Raw genomic sequence first — 15,712 nt, 5'->3', positions numbered from 1 at the left:
GGTGGCTAAGGCTACACCCGTAATCCCCATAACAACCGTAATAACCCCTCTCCAGTTGGAGGAGCCTCCTCGTGAGGAACCCCCCTCGTCCCTTTGGCTATTCTTGTGGCCATCAGGGTTCTTCTCAGAGACCCAGCGGTTGGTCATTTCCAACATCGCAAGGAGGTTAACAATAACGTCCCTGCGGGTGGAGGATCGCTCAGCGTGCCCCCCTTCAAGGAGTCATTGTCTCATTTCTGGGTGGATCTTCATCAAGAGGTGGGTGGTCTTCTGCGCCTCGGTATACGGGTCCATTTCGCGCTCGAGGTCCTCAAGATAGGCCACAAACTTGCGGATACTCTGCCCTTTCCTTTGGGCAGCTACGTTATACTTGATGGCTGCAAGATGCTGTCGGTTGGCCGGGTCAACGTGACGACTTGACTACCGATCTAGAACCGATTTCCCGACGAGCATCGAAGGATGCTTTACAGAAGCAGATAAAGGCCGCAGGCCAAAAGCCATGCCAATTATCTTACGACGAATCAGTAGTAGTGTAAGCACTTAGCTGTTGCTACAATTTGCGATCCACGAATGAATCATACAGTATTTAAAAAGATATATCTAAATACGATACATGAAGATCACGAGCAAGGGCGCAATTCGAAGACGTTTGTAGAACGTACCAAAAGCGAGAGTATCACCTTGATACAGAGCGTATCGACCGTGAAATAGCTCTTGCGGAAACAATAGGTGCTACTAATACAATAGAGCAAGAACCTGATTCTGACGACCTATTTGCGTTAGAAGGCTTAGCATTTCAGGAGCTAGCATGGAAGCGTTGATGCTTGAACCACGGCCTAGTAAGCATACTGATATCCTCAAATATTGGTGCGCAAAGCAATACCAATATCTGGTTATTGTCCGTATTGCTCGTGACCATTTAGCAATTCCAGCAGCATCCGCAGCCATCAGAACGGGTATTTAGTAATGGTAGTGATATTATTACAAAAAAGCGGAATAGGTTATCACCGCCGACGATTAGATATTTACGTTCATTACGGAATTGGGGTCGGATACAAGAGGCTGACAGTGATCGATGATGCTGACGATGTGGCATACGAATAGGGGCACACGAATAGGTTGGGTTAGGTTAGGTTAGGTTATTACTATTACCAAAAGCTTCATTTTTTATATACTCCATTTAGCCTCATATATCCGGATATATACCTACTCTACCAGTAAGAAATTGGCCGGGTATATACCCTACCCGTGGGAATCACGGATACTACCCGGATACATATCCGCCGAACACAAGTCCAATAGAATGAGACTTCCAGAGAAATGCTCCTCCAGTGATACACAACGAATGGGAATGCATGGAGCAGTGCGAGGATAAAGAAGGCATATAAAATCCATCCATGGAAGACCTGAAGCCTTTCGTGTGTAGTTATATATATAGTGTGATTTGATATTTGGTTTATATGGCAACATATCTATAATATATCTACGCTTGCGCTAAGATGGATTGACAATGATCCTTCCAAAAATGATGATGCTGCACCAGCGCTCACAATGATACTATAGCTTCGAATCCTTCGCCGCAAGGTCCCGCAGGGCCTTTCTAAGGATCTTCCCCGACTATGGAATAGTTAGCATGCAGTTCCACCTATTATTCTCGAGTGCAAAACTTACCGGATTCTTAGGTATTTCATCCACAAATACAACGCCTCCAGTGAGCCACTTATACCTGGTGGTCTGCTTCTCGACAAACTCGGCGATCTCCCTCTTCGTCGCCGTCATCCCCTGCTTGAGCGCAACATAGGCCCTCGGGCACTCTTCACCCTGAACAACAACGCCCACCACACCCACATCAGCCACCTTAAGGTTCTCCAGTATCAGTCCTTCCAGTTCCGCCGGTGCAACCTGGAAGCCCTTGACCTTAATAAGTTCCTTCAAGCGATCAACAATGAACCAGCGGCCATTCTCGACCCTCGCCATATCACCGGTCCTCAGCCATCCGTCGCTCATCGTATCCGCCGTCGCGGTCGGGTTGCGCCAGTAGCCCTTCATGATGTTGGGGCCGCGGACCCACATCTCGCCTGTGGAATCGGGGTGAACGGGAACGTCGATGCCGGTCTTGGGGTCGACGAGGCGGGCAGACAGGCCGGAGACGAGGGAGCCAACGGAAGCGTCGGTAGCGAGCACGGCAGGGTTCATTCCCGTGGCTATAACTGTCGTTTCTGTCATGCCGTAACCTTGCAGTGGGGTTGTTAGTCTGTTAATGGGAGGGGTAGGTTGTACGCGGGTGGCTTACCTTAATGTTTAGATTGCCACCCCATAGGGTCTCAGCCTCGCGGGCGAGAGAGGAGCTTAGTGGCGCACCGCCGCAGAAGACGTAGTTGACGCTGCTAAGGTCGGCTTTCTTAGCTGCGGGGTGCTTGGCGAGAGCAGTGACGATGGGCGGCACGATCACGAGCTCGGTGACACAGTGGGTTGAGATGTGTCCCAGGAAATCGAGGAAGTCGAATTTGGGCATGATGTAGATTGGGATTCCGCGCTTGGGCCCAATAGAGCTGTACGTCACTTGTCCAAATGCGTGGTAGAGACTACAAGGTAATTAGTATGTATCGAATAGATCCTGTAAAATTGATCGGGGATCATACGGTAGCACGCATAGGCCTCTCGCAACCTTTAAGTTCTTCTCGTAGTCAGGATCTTCCTTCATGAGGTTGATCATCTGGGTGCTGGTGGCCATGTAGTTATAATGTGTGATCTCGACGCCCTTCGCAACCCCAGTCGTGCCGGAAGAGTAGTTGATGACGCAGGTCGTATTCTTTGGGTCCTTCAGATGCGCCCACTGGAACTGGGCACCCTCCAAGTTGCTCGCTACGAGCGCCTCCCAATATTTCACGCCGAGACGAGATGCCCCTCCTCCCTGGTAAATTTCGTCGTCAAATATGAAAATGTTGTCCTTGCTGAACCCCGCAGTTCCGGCGGCGTCCAGTGCCACCTCCAGACTCGCCCCGGAGGACACCATGAACCTAGGCTGCGAATCCTTCAATTGATGCGCCAGCTCGCGGGCCACATATGTCGGGTTCGATCCAGTGAATATACCGCCAGCCATGATGATGCCCATGAATATAACGGGATAGAAGAGCGCATTGCCGGAGTAAACCAGCACTCGGTCACCCGGTTGCAGGCCAGCCCTTTGCAGACCAGCAGCTACACGTTTTGACCATTGCCTCCACGATGCCAGTGTCAGGTAATGGGTATCAGGGCGTGTGGCATCGAGGAATGCTACCTTGTGAGGGATGGGGTCAGATGCGGACCCGAATACCCATTCGTGCAGCGATGGGGATCGGATTGGGGCCAACGCCGATGAAGGTTCGTAAATCATTTTGAGCAAGAGGGCTAGGTGGTATTCGAATCGCGGACGATAGCGTATCAAGGGAGCAAAGAATGATATTTATGTAGAATAGAGGGACAACAACGTTGGGGGAAGTCAGCGATGATCAGTTGTATTCTTATATCCGCACTCGCATAATCCTATCCACACACACATATGGATGCAAGGTTTCCATACCAACCACCTAGCTAGATACAGTAAGCAATAGCTTACTAGTGTTAAAAATGTCAGCCTCGCGCAAATAAAAGCCGATTGTAACAGAGTCATATAACCAGAATCATAGATATAGTCGGCCTTGGTAAGAGCTGTTTACCGTGCTCACCCTCGGTACAAGTTAGGATGCGTGGGAAACTTGTTGGGTCTGGGCAGTTGCTTTGCCCTATGGTTGGCGGAAACAATGGTTAGTTGCCGAGAGGCCACAAATCATAAAAAATATACGGAGAGTGTTGCTGTAAGACCCTCGAGTACTACAAAAACAGTCAAATATTAACTTTGTCGCCATATCCGTGCGATCAAGCGGTTTAGTTACCGTGATCCATCGTTCCTTCCCATATAAGGATTACTCAAATATCACGTGATGCATATATGTGTTCGTCACGTGATACATAAGCTCTTTGGGCTAGGTTAGGAATAGCGTCTAACTCCGGCGAAACACCCAACGTCCCAAGCTCAGGGCGGTGAGAACAGAGCAAGTCGCCTTCTTATATCAGATCTCAGTTGCGATTGGTGGCTGATGTCCTAAACTGCAATAGGGAGCGCTCTAGAGACGACATGTAGCTTGAGAGTCAAGCAAGCCTGGCTAAGCACATATCAACTGCCGCCCGGGTTGCCGGAAACCCCCAGCGCTGCCTCGTCCCACTCCGCATTCTCGGAGAGGCCTCCCCGCTGCGTCCCCCATGCATATGGAAGGGTTTCATTGGTCACATAACATGGCGTTGGCGTTTTTTGTAGCATAGATGGGCGAATTGGTTGAGTTGCAATGGGTTGCAATGGATGGGACATGTACATACAGTCATGACGCGTTAAGTCGATACTCGATTCACGTTAAGTCGATACGTTTTGCTGGCCTCAACCCCCCTGTCCACTACCAAAATACGTTCGATATCTCGATATTTACGCTATCTCGATGGTATTTACGGGACCCGAGCTATCGACTTAACGGATTATGACTGTACTAAGATGGTGTAGCAGTGTGCATATCTCAGGCCGGCCGGGAGGTGATACAGAGTGCGGACGGGAGGGTAGTGAGTGAGGGGCTGCCGATGTTAGATTGTCTCGGGTTCGTTTTGAGTGTGATGCACCTGTCATCACGCCCCAAGGGGAAACCCTTCCAGTGACCAAAACGGCAATATCTCGGAAGCATTTCTACATCGGGGACTTTTTGCGAACCTAGACGCTTGGAATCATGCATTTCTGCAAAGAGTGTGCCGAACAGAGCAGTGCTGGTCCAGTTGCACGTTTGACAGACTGCTCGAACCGAGGCCGGAGCTTGGGTTTGAACTAGGAGCCGGCGTTTGTGATCTGCTTGGTGGCGCAAGGGCACCTTGCGAAGATCTGTACATCTCGGGGCCCTATCTGTGGGGCGCTCGCGGGGAGTTTTGCAAAACATGGTGCCCTGTTCGCCGGATTGTCAAGAGGTTGAAGGACCGAGATAATGATATCCCACGCGGATCCTTGGCCTGTCTAGTCCTCTTCGGGCCTAGCCGAGACGTGTAGAGCCTCACATTACGAGCATTGGCGCCCGCGCTTATGGAGAATAAAGTCCTGAAATGTGCAGCTGGTAGGTTTTTTTGTTTGCCGCCTATCCCTTTCAGGGCTATGGGGAGGCTGTGCAGTTGGAGAAACATGATTAGAAACGATAAGGGGTAGAGTCTAAGAACAGACAACTTGGAGACAGGCCTCTGGACCGTACTTCACGACACCTCATTGGATGATTGTGCTGTCACAATAACACTACTTGCGGTTGGCTTGTTTCCGCACAGCGCCGCGGTGATCGAAACAACTCTAAGTGCCGGTTTTCTGGCTTGGGATTGTATCCGTGCAGAGGAAGTTGCATGCGATTGGTTGATATATCTGATAAGTTATTCACTGGCGGCACTATGTCTCCATTGCCCTCTAGCACGAAACAATTTTATATTCTCCATGACTTTCAACGTGTTCGTGGATAGATAAAAGGGAGGAGAATCCCCTCACAATGTTTGTTCTCCATCAGCTTCACAGCCGCTTCTCTCTGTCTTCATCAGTTTTCTGCTTCAATCTATTAAAACTTTTTATTACATTTCACTTTCACAAAAGCAAATATGCAGATTACTTCCGTCATCGTCCTGGCCGCTTTCACCATTCCAAGTGTCTACGGCCATGGAGTTATCACCGAGGTCCAAGGCGCTAACGGTGTCGTCATGCCAGGCATTACAGGTGAGAATATTACGCTCATACTCAAAACCACCCATCTAACAAGTCATAGTAATCGACGGCACTCCACGTGACTGCTCCAGCGCACTTTGCGGCGCACAGGCTGATACGGCTATCACCCGCAACATCGAGCTTGGGACGAGCATGGCCTCTGCACTTGGCCGCACGTCAGGTAGCGGACCAGTTAATGCCGCCGCCGCCGTCGCCAACTTCATGGGTGGCGCCAAGAACATCGCGGCTCGCGACGCGCACATGTCCAAGCGCATCGATTTCTCCAGTTTCCTCGGTGGAGCTGGCGGGGGTGCAACCGGCACTGGTGTCAAGACTGTGAAGGGCACATCGGAATCCGGTGTTGCGGCGGCAGCTGGGTCGGGCGCCAAGTCCGGTCTCCCCACCACCGCCGACGATGGAACCCTCACAATGACCTTCCATCAAGTGAACCAGGACGGCGCGGGCCCTCTTACCGCAGCCGTTGATGGAACCTCCGGCGGCACCGACCCTGCGGCCTTCAAGAGCGCGCAGGTAGTCCAGAACGTGCCCGGCACCATTGCAGGGCTCAGCACGGCAACCAGCACCGACTTCCCCGTCAAGATCCAAATGCCAGCCGGCATGGTGTGCTCGGCGACCGTGGCGGGTGTCAACAATGTTTGCGTCGCGAAATTACAGAACTCGGCGCTGGCTGGGCCATTTGGCGGTTCGGTGGCGTTCACGCAGAGCTCGACGGCGAAGAAGCGCGCGGTCGAGTTTAACTTCCGCGCGCGCCGATTTGCGCGCGCTCTTAGGGATTAGGTGGATATGGAATCTAGATGCTGGCAGGGGTGGGGGAGTCTAGACAGGAGATGATGAGGGTTGGTGCTGGTGCTGGTGCTGGTGCTGGTGCTGGTGCTGGTGCTGGTGCTGGTGCTGGTGCTGTTGGGTTTTTGTTTGGCACTTGGCGCTTGCCCTCGTCTGCGGCGCGGATCCGGGATACACTCCTTATAGGTGACGCTACGGGATAGATTTCTGTATTACCAGATTAGTTTATATGGATTTTATCTTCTCCAGAAATTAATAATTTGTTGCGGGCCGCTCTTTGTTGATCTATTTGGGGATTCTTGCATTGGGGCTGGAGTGTGCATTTGTTGGAGTCAAACGTTGAAGGCATCATCGAACAACACGCCTTCGCAGAGGTGTGGCCATTTCCATTATTAACGAGGCTGTATATGAAATATCCGTGGCCAGCTTCCACTCACAATGCCTCCCGCTATTGACGGCCTCCCCAACCCAACGAGATCATCTCGTCCATCTTCGCCCATCCACGGTGAGTCGGCGACCCTCGCAGCCATATGCCGTTTGTCATGCTACTTTTGTTGAGAGTAATTGATGGGGTAACGGAGATACATAGCTAATTTAGTATGTAAATCCCCGATCAATCAGTCTCTTGGCGCACAGTAAATACAGAATGCACAATATATAGATCGATTGAATTTTTTACACTATCCTACGGGCCTACGTATTCTACTTATAGGCCTCGGGGGAAGCCCCGAAACCCTGACAAACTGAGGGCTCTTCAGCTTCAGCTGTGATAGAATTCGGTGGCTGCATAAGGCCTACATCCAAGCCAATAGCCCATCGTATCCCAGCGCCCGAATCCTTCTCCCTCCAACAACTTTGGCTTCGTTGCAGCGCCCTCACCGTGCCATACAACAGCATGAGGACGCACCACATGACCCACGCCGTACCCCGCTGCTGTTGCGGACGCTGCTACGCAACCCAGCGCTTGGGAGTCAGATAGTCGAGGTGCAACTTAAGCTACCAGGCCAAGAACGTGAAGATATCGGTTGCTTTTCTGAAGAAGAGGGGGTGCTAGCGAGGGGTCTGGTTTCCAGACTGTATGGGAGGGGATTGTTTACAGAGGAACTGTTTGCTAGGAACATCCTGTATACTACAGACCGACGTGACGGTGCCGGCTCAGAGGAGACTTGGAATAACAATGTATACGAGGGTCAATGGGATGCCGTCTTCTCCCTTATGCTGTTCTGCTGTCCCCGCCTGGAGAAGCTCCGGGTTTCCAATGGGACCGTTGGAATGGACTTGGGCCTACATATCCCGGTTTCTACTATTTCACGTTTTTCAAAAAGCCCGACCCCTTAATCGTCGGGACCGCCTGTTCGCTTCGCTCACAGTCGGATCAAACAAGTGTCCCCCCACAACCAAGTGTCCCCTCTCAGGGCAAAATAAGTAGGTATCTGTATATAGAAAAACATATAGATAGGTACTTCTTCTCATTTATTCTAAAATGTAAAAACTACACTTTCATCATCACTTCCCTCTGAACTATCACTAGCCATATCTACAATCTCTATTCCTTCTACTTCCTCTACTGCCTTTGCTCTTGCCTCTATCTCTAGATCTGGAATAGGGGTCAAAAGCTCAATTGGTATAAACTCTTTTGCCCCAGTAAGCCTTGTAACCTCCTTCTTTCTCTCTCTCGCTCTCTTCTGTGCTTCTACACCTGCTTGATGAAGAGCTTTCTTTGCTTGTGATGCCTCTGCTTTTGCTATTCTAGCAACTTGCTTCTCATGTTTATCAACCTCCTTTTGTGCCTTCTGTTGAATTGTAGCATGTGCATGAGCAGCAGTTAAAGCACCTCTAAATTGTAGTGTATGGTAGCTTTTGCTTTTGCGATTCTAACTCTGTTGAACCTGTCCCTATAGCATAGAGAAGTCAAACTCTCGTATCTATACATCTACTAAAACCTCTTCCATTCCCTTGATTGATGTATGAAATTGATGCTTTGATGGGCTACTTAATAGAGGTGTAAACTTGTGTTTCTATGCTTATGTAACGCTGACTTCTAAACGATAGAAGACACAGAGGTTCTCTTGCGTAAAGGTTTACTTATCAGAGGAGGCAGGGGATCAGACACAAAGGCTTCAAGTAACACGTTACTAGTATATAACAAATACTGTATTGAGTTGAGCACGAAGCTCCTATCTAAGGAAATACTATCTACTTATATAGTGGCGTCGTGCCTAGTGGACTCTTGGGAACTCACTCGAGTCCTCGGAGTCCTGGACTCTTAGGACTCTTCTCATCATCCTGCGAGTCCATCACGTGCCTAGTGGACTCCTGGGAACTCACTCGAGTCCTCGGAGTCCTGGACTCTTAGGACTCTTCTCATCCTCCTGCGAGTCCGTCACGTGATACTTTCGGAACTACTATTCCCCGCTGCCCCTCCAGGTACCAGGGCCGGTCTCATGCGACCTCCCTCCTTCCTGTCCTGTAGTTGGCCAGCCTTCTTGTTCCGTCGTAACACTCGCTCCCTTCCCCTGGGCATTCGTCTCGAATCCTATAAGTACGTCCATGTCTCCGGGACTCTGCTGCTCCTCAGCGAGTCCTTCAACATGCAACATGCCTACTGACACTGCCCGCAAACTCCAGGAACGCAACGATCTTGTCCGTCGAATAAAGAACCACGGATACGAACTACCCGAAATGGATTCTTGCTCGAACTGCGTGAGGCGAAACGTTACTTGCGTGTCGTCTCCAAATGATTCACGGCGGTGCGCCGAGTGCGTTCGTCGCAACTTGAAAGAAAAGTGTGACTGTATGGGTCCTGAGCATCCCGACTGGGTGAAGCTCGAACGGGAGGAGGATCGCCTGGATCGCGAAGAGGAAGAAACCCTTTCGAAGTTACTTCGTCTGCGGAAGCAGAAACGCCTCATCCGAACCCGTGGTAAAGATATGCTCCGGCGAGGTTTGAAAACCCTCGACGAGCTTGATGCGGCAGAGGAGGCCGAACGTGTGGCTGCTGAGAAGCGTGATGCTGTTGAGGCCGAGGAACAGGCAGTTAGCGCTGCCTCCTCGTCTGTGACCGGGACCCCCGCTTCCTCCGATCCACTGGCCTACTCCCCTGCATCTTGGGATCAATGGCTGGCGGATGGCGGCATCGATATTCCTCCAGCAGTTCTTTGCTGATGTTCCTTGTTGGTTCCCACGAATTATCCGTAGGTTCGTAATTTTCCCATTTTATCAAAAACTCTTCTCGACGTCCTACTAACCTTCTGTCTAGGATCGCTTCAACCTCATATTCGATTATCTCATTCTCGGGTTGGAGTTCAGTGTCGGTCGCAACTGGGGTATTTCCTCTTGCTGGTTCCAGTAGTGAGACATGAAATACCGGGTGTAGTCTAGACTTCTTGGGTAGCTGCAGTCTGTAATTAACTGAGCTGACTTTGTTCAATATTTTGAATGGTCCCAATTTCTTGAAGTCCAACTTTGTGCTTGGTCGTTTCGTTTTGATATGTTTCCGGAGTAGGTATACTTTATCCCCCTCCTTGAAGGCAGGTTCCATACTGCGCTTCTTGTTTGCGTATGCGGCGGATCGTTCATTTAAGAATTGGATGTCCGTCGCAAGTTGTTCGTGGAACGATTTCAGTTGTTCCACCACGATCAGGGCTTGTTCAGCTCGTGATTCATCTGGTCTTGGTTGCCTATATGCTTCTGGCTGGTAGCCGTAATTGGCAAAGAACGGTGAGACTTTCGTTGCTTCTGTCATCGCGCTGTTATATGCAAACTGTGCGATGGGTAAGATCTGAACCCAGTTATCCTGTTGATGATTGACATAGCTTCGCAGGTACTGTTCAAGGGTCTGATTTAATCTTTCTGTTTGGCCGTCTGTCTGGGGATGAAAAGCTGTTGATAGCTTATGATTTGTTCCCAGTAGCGCCATCAATGATTTCCAGAATTTCGAAGTAAAGAGCTTGTCTCTATCTGAGATGATTTCTTCTGGCATCCCATGATCGGCTAATATGACTCGAATGAAGGTATATGCGAGCGCCTCGGCGTCGCTAGCTTCTAGATATGGTATAAACTTCCCATATTTTGTGAGTCTTTCCGTGATGACGAGGATAGAGTCATATTCTATTCCTGTTAACGGGTCCTTGGAGGGTGGAAGCTTGACGATGAAGTCCAAAGCTATTGATTTCCACGCTCCTTTTGGTACTGGTGTCGACTTGAGTTGTCCGTATGGCAGATGCCTATTGGATTTTGACTTGCTGCAAATGTCGCACTCTCTTACCACTGTCTCTACCTGCTTCCTCATACCTGGGAAGTAGTAGTGTCGGGTGATTCGTTCGAAGGTTCGCGTTACTCCCTGATGACCGTGTGCTGGTAGCGAGTGTTGTTCTTGCACCAGCGGGCGTCTCATTTGACTTGGGACATACACTAACCCTTTGTATCGAATCAATCCTTGTTCGTCGATGGCGAAGTCGCCTTCGACTTTGGACAAGACTCGCTTGGCGCATTCGTCTGTTGCGTAAGCTTTCTTGAGTCTTTCCTCGAGTTCTGTATCTTCGATGACTGAGATCGTCGCTAGTAACTCGTTGTACTGTATTCCTGCATCTGTTTTCTTCAGAATTGCTCTAGGTCTTTCTTCCTTTGGGCCGGCGTAGTCGGTCCGTCTGCTGAGAGCATCTGCTCTTGCATTCTCGGAGCCCTTGCGATAGGTTATCGTGAAGTTGTAGGCTGCGAGGGTTTCTGCCCAGCGGACTTGTCTGTGGTTTAAAACCTTGGTCGTGGTGAAGTATATGAGGTTCTTGTGATCCGTCCATACCTGCACAGGGTAGGTGGATCCCTCAAGATATACTCGCCACTGCTCAAAGGCAACGACAATAGCCAGTAGCTCCTTGTCGTGGATGTCGTAATTGAGTTCCGCGGGTGACAGTTTCCTAGAGTAGTACGCGATTGGTTTGAACTTACCGTTCTCGTCTGGTTGATTCAGACATGCTCCAATTGCGAAGTCAGAAGAGTCCGTTTCGAGGATGATCTTCTTTGCAGGGTCAAATGTAGCAAGGATAGGTGCTTCCGTGAACTTCGTCTTAAGTTCCTGGAAAGCAGCCTCTGCCTTGTCCGTCCATTTGAATTCGAGATCCTTTCTGGTAAGCTCCGTGAGTGGTTGAGCTACCTTGGAATATCCCGAGATGAATCTCCGGTAGAAGTTGGCGAAGCCTAGGAAGGCTTGCACTTCCTTGACCGTGGTCGGTGTTGGCCATTCCAACACTGCCGTTACTTTTGCTTGGTCCATCTTGATGCCGTGCGTTCCAATAATGTAACCCAAGAATTCGACTTGGTTTTTATGGAACTCGCACTTCTCTGGTTTGAGGAGTAAGCTGTACTCCTTTAGTTTCTTCAGGACGAGTTTGACATGCTTGACATGCTCCTCCTTGGTTGCTGAATACACCAGGACATCATCTAGGTAGACAATGGTAAAGATGTCTAAGTATTCGTGCAAAGCATCATTCATCAGTCGTTGCATGGATGCGGGTGCGTTTGTTAGCCCAAAGGGCATGACTTGATACTCGAATAGGCCATAGCGGGTGCGGAATGCTGTTTTCCACTCTTCTCCAGCCTTGATTCGGATCAGGTTGTATGCTCCTCGCAGATCTAGCTTACTGAAGATCTTTGCTCCTTGAAATCTATCGTGTAGTTCGTTGATTAACGGCAGGGCATACCTGTCCTTGATTGTGATGTTGTTCAACGCTCGATAGTCCACACATAACCGTAGGGAGCCGTCTTTCTTTGGTACGAAAAGCACCGGACTTCCTGCTGGTGATGTGGATGGTCTGATGAATCCTTTCGCTAGGTTATCATCGATGTACTCCTTAAGTACCTTCAGCTCCTTTTCCGATAGCTGATATATTGGTCCGAACGGTGGACTCTTGTCTTTCTCCAAAGGTATCTCGTGATCCCATGGTTGGTGCTTAGGAAGCGCCTCGTTCTTAGGGCCTTCCTGGAATAATCGCTCGTATTCCTTGTACTCCACCGGTATACTCGTCGGTGAGGATGCCTGGGCTAGGTCATCGAGCTCGGAGGTTGCACATAACTCCTTCCGGCCCTGGGAGGGTTTCTCCCGTTGTCGCGTGTCCGTCCGTTGTTCACACGCGCACTGGCTCATCACAACTTTCTCGTTCCACCAGTCGATCTGGGGGTTGTGTTTCTTGAGCCATGGCATACCAAGGATGCACGCATGGTTGTCCATGTGCACGATGTCAAACTGAATCGTTTCCTTGTGCCCGTGTAGCATGACCATTTCCAATGGGACCGTTTCGTGGGTCACCATTCCTTCATTAGTCGAGATGGGCTCTCCATCTACGACCATTAACGGGTATGGTTCGGTTTTCAATTGCGTCTTGAAACCTTGCGTGTCTGCTACTTTCTTTGTCATAAAGTTGCCCGTCGCTCCTGAGTCAATCATTGCTCGGAGGTGTCGCTGTTGTATCTTAGCGACCACATATAGTTGCATGCTGCCCATCGTGGCGCATAGCTGGTCTGTACTAGGCCTCTTCATGTCGCTCGCCGGTGGCCTACCGTCGAGGACTCCTAGTTTTTTGACTCGTCCGAGGAAGGATAGTATTCATCCGCTTCCAATGGTGGTCCTTGGGGAGATCGTTTTCCTCGCTCTTCTGCTTCGTCTAGCAGATGTGGGTATTTCTTGTATACCTGTTCGCTTTTGATAGGCAAGTCTCCTTCAGACTGGCTTCGCCTGAGGGCGTGAACTTGCTCTGTGTCTCTGAAGTGTATCCTGGGCGAGGATCGGGGAAACAACTGATTCTGGTGTTTCTTTTTCCAGTGGAGCTTGCAATCATCTTCGCTGCAATACTCCCAGTAGACATACGCGTGCCAGGGATGATCAGTCTCTGTTGCGTCTGTCGTTGATAGTTCCCGCTGTCCTCTCACCCATGCACTATCTTCCCTCGGAGGCGTGGAGAACGTGTCTAGTTGCTCCATGGCTCTCCTTTCGATGCGTGGAGTGGGTCTCGCATTTTCCCGTCGGAGCATATCTCTGGCTTTCTCGTCGTACTTCTTCAGGGCTCTCCTGCGGTCCTGGTAGTAAAGTTTGACGCTTTTCATATACTTCAGTTTAGCCATATGCTCGACATCCTTCTCCAGTTCTTCCGCTTCTTGGGCTTCCAACTTAGCTACGTCTTGGGACGTGCCAAGCAGCCTGCGGGTATTCGTTAGTTGGTCGTAGTATCTCCAGAGGTCATCCTTGCAGTCGTCCACCTTGCACTTTAACGGAAGTTCCTGTAACAGGTTCCCGTAGAGGTCTTTAAGCATGGGGATTTTCCTCTGGCCATTGGGCTTGCCTCGTTCGGCCCTAATCTTCGCGTGGGCGTGTTTTGCCATGCGTCTTACTACGTTCTTGCACTGTGGACTCGTTGGTTCCGTAGGTGCGAGTTCATCGAAGGTCTCCTGTTCCGAGACGGTGAACGATTCCGCCTCCGACCCTTCATCTGAGCTCTCGTCTTCTGGGGTGCTTTCGCCGTTTATTCCCCAGTCCTGTTTGCTCACAAACGTTGCGTTCAACTGTCCTGTCCAGGTGGCATTGAGTTGTTTGCCGACTTTGCGTCCGCCGTTCCCTTTCTTTGGCTGTCTGCAGTCTCGGGCCATGTGGCCTGGCTTGTCGCAGTTAAAACAGAGTCGTTCCTTGAATTGTCTGTCTTTCTTAGGGTCACGGGGTCGTCCAGGTTTGAACGTGGCATCGAGTTCCATTGGGTCCGACCAACGGTTGTCTCGCGGGTGTTGATCCCGTCGTCTGCCCTCGTTTCCCCGGTAGGGGTAACTTTTCTTGGGCTTGTCATAGGTCCGACGTTCCTTCTGGAATTCGTATAGTCGATTGTCGATTCGGACCGTATGTTCGATTAGCGCTACCATGTCCGTTGGTTGTTGTTCCAAACGGGCAAGTTCCATACGTATATGGCTCTTCAGCCCACGTCGGTAGTGGCTGATGAGTGCGCTGGCGTCCCATCCTGTCTGATTGCCGTATCTCTGGAATTCTGTGGAGTACGTGAGGGCGCTGCCAGTCTGCTTAAGTGCAAACAGATGGTCTTCCGCGGTCTTAATCTCATCGATGTCTCCGAACATGCGTCGGATTTCCTTACAGAATCCTTTCCAGCTGCCAAACATAGTCTGCGTAGTTGTCATGCTTCCATTGGTACTTTCATATTTGAAATAGTCCTTGAGGAATGGTTCGATCCATCGCAGGGCTTCCCCCCTAAGGTAGGACGCAGTCCACAGGGCATAGCTCTCCTGGGTGGGAAACTTCTCGTCATTGAAGTGCTGGTACAGTTCGACCTGTAGCAAAAACACCTCAAGTTCCTTTCGGTTGCCGGAGTAAGTGTCGGGCAACTTGACGCGTAGAGTTTCCTTGAGTTCGTTGACGGTGGGTGCATCGGGCATTTCTTCATTCTCAGGCTTAGACCTCTGAGATGAAGTTGGCGTGGTGGGGGTTTTCCCCTTCGAACTGACGACAGACATGTTGCTTTGTGTGTAAGCCGGTACCTCGTAGAAGTGGTGCTCAAAGTGTAACGCTGACTTCTAAACGATAGAAGACACAGAGGTTCTCTTGCGTAAAGGTTTACTTATCAGAGGAGGCAGGGGATCAGACACAAAGGCTTCAAGTAACACGTTACTAGTATATAACAAATACTGTATTGAGTTGAGCACGAAGCTCCTATCTAAGGAAATACTATCTACTTATATAGTGGCGTCGTGCCTAGTGGACTCTTGGGAACTCACTCGAGTCCTCGGAGTCCTGGACTCTTAGGACTCTTCTCATCATCCTGCGAGTCCATCACGTGCCTAGTGGACTCCTGGGAACTCACTCGAGTCCTCGGAGTCCTGGACTCTTAGGACTCTTCTCATCCTCCTGCGAGTCCGTCACGTGATACTTTCGGAACTACTATTCCCCGCTGCCCCTCCAGGTACCAGGGCCGGTCTCATGCGACCTCCCTCCTTCCTGTCCTGTAGTTGGCCAGCCTTCTTGTTCCGTCGTAACAGCTTAGAGTTGATTCTCAGAGCTCCTCAAAGTTGGTAAAAGTTGCTGTCCTTCATCTTCTTAAGTGTTGGTTGGTTTTGAGTACAGTTGAACCT

General features: G+C 50.3%; 3 protein-coding genes across 3 annotated transcripts; 1 reads left to right on the top strand and 2 right to left on the bottom strand.

Moving 5' to 3' along the window:
* Positions 1 to 1,557: 1,557 nt before the first annotated feature.
* On the bottom strand, positions 1,558 to 2,196 carry VC83_08757 (uncharacterized protein; the record flags this gene model as incomplete). The annotated part of the gene is made up of 2 exons (XM_024472300.1): positions 1,558 to 1,617; positions 1,672 to 2,196. The coding sequence occupies 2 exons, from the start codon at positions 2,194 to 2,196 to the stop codon at positions 1,558 to 1,560; spliced, it is 585 nt and encodes a 194-aa protein (XP_024320322.1).
* A 26-nt stretch (positions 2,197 to 2,222) lies between these two features.
* Positions 2,223 to 3,376, bottom strand: VC83_08756 (uncharacterized protein; the record flags this gene model as incomplete). The annotated part of the gene is made up of 3 exons (XM_024472299.1): positions 2,223 to 2,234; positions 2,294 to 2,585; positions 2,643 to 3,376. 3 exons carry the CDS (start codon positions 3,374 to 3,376, stop codon positions 2,223 to 2,225), a joined length of 1,038 nt encoding a protein of 345 aa, XP_024320323.1.
* Positions 3,377 to 5,685: 2,309 nt separating this feature from the next.
* VC83_08755 (uncharacterized protein) lies at positions 5,686 to 6,586 on the top strand (the record flags this gene model as incomplete). The annotated part of the gene is made up of 2 exons (XM_024472298.1): positions 5,686 to 5,800; positions 5,850 to 6,586. The coding sequence occupies 2 exons, from the start codon at positions 5,686 to 5,688 to the stop codon at positions 6,584 to 6,586; spliced, it is 852 nt and encodes a 283-aa protein (XP_024320320.1).
* Between the last annotated feature and the right edge of the window lie 9,126 nt (positions 6,587 to 15,712).

Source organism: Pseudogymnoascus destructans (genome assembly GCF_001641265.1).
Source record: "Pseudogymnoascus destructans isolate 20631-21 unplaced genomic scaffold scaffold_27, whole genome shotgun sequence".
NCBI lineage: Eukaryota > Fungi > Ascomycota > Leotiomycetes > Thelebolales > Thelebolaceae > Pseudogymnoascus > Pseudogymnoascus destructans.
Note: the sequence above shows the minus strand (reverse complement) of the source record. Positions and strands in the feature narration are given on the sequence as shown.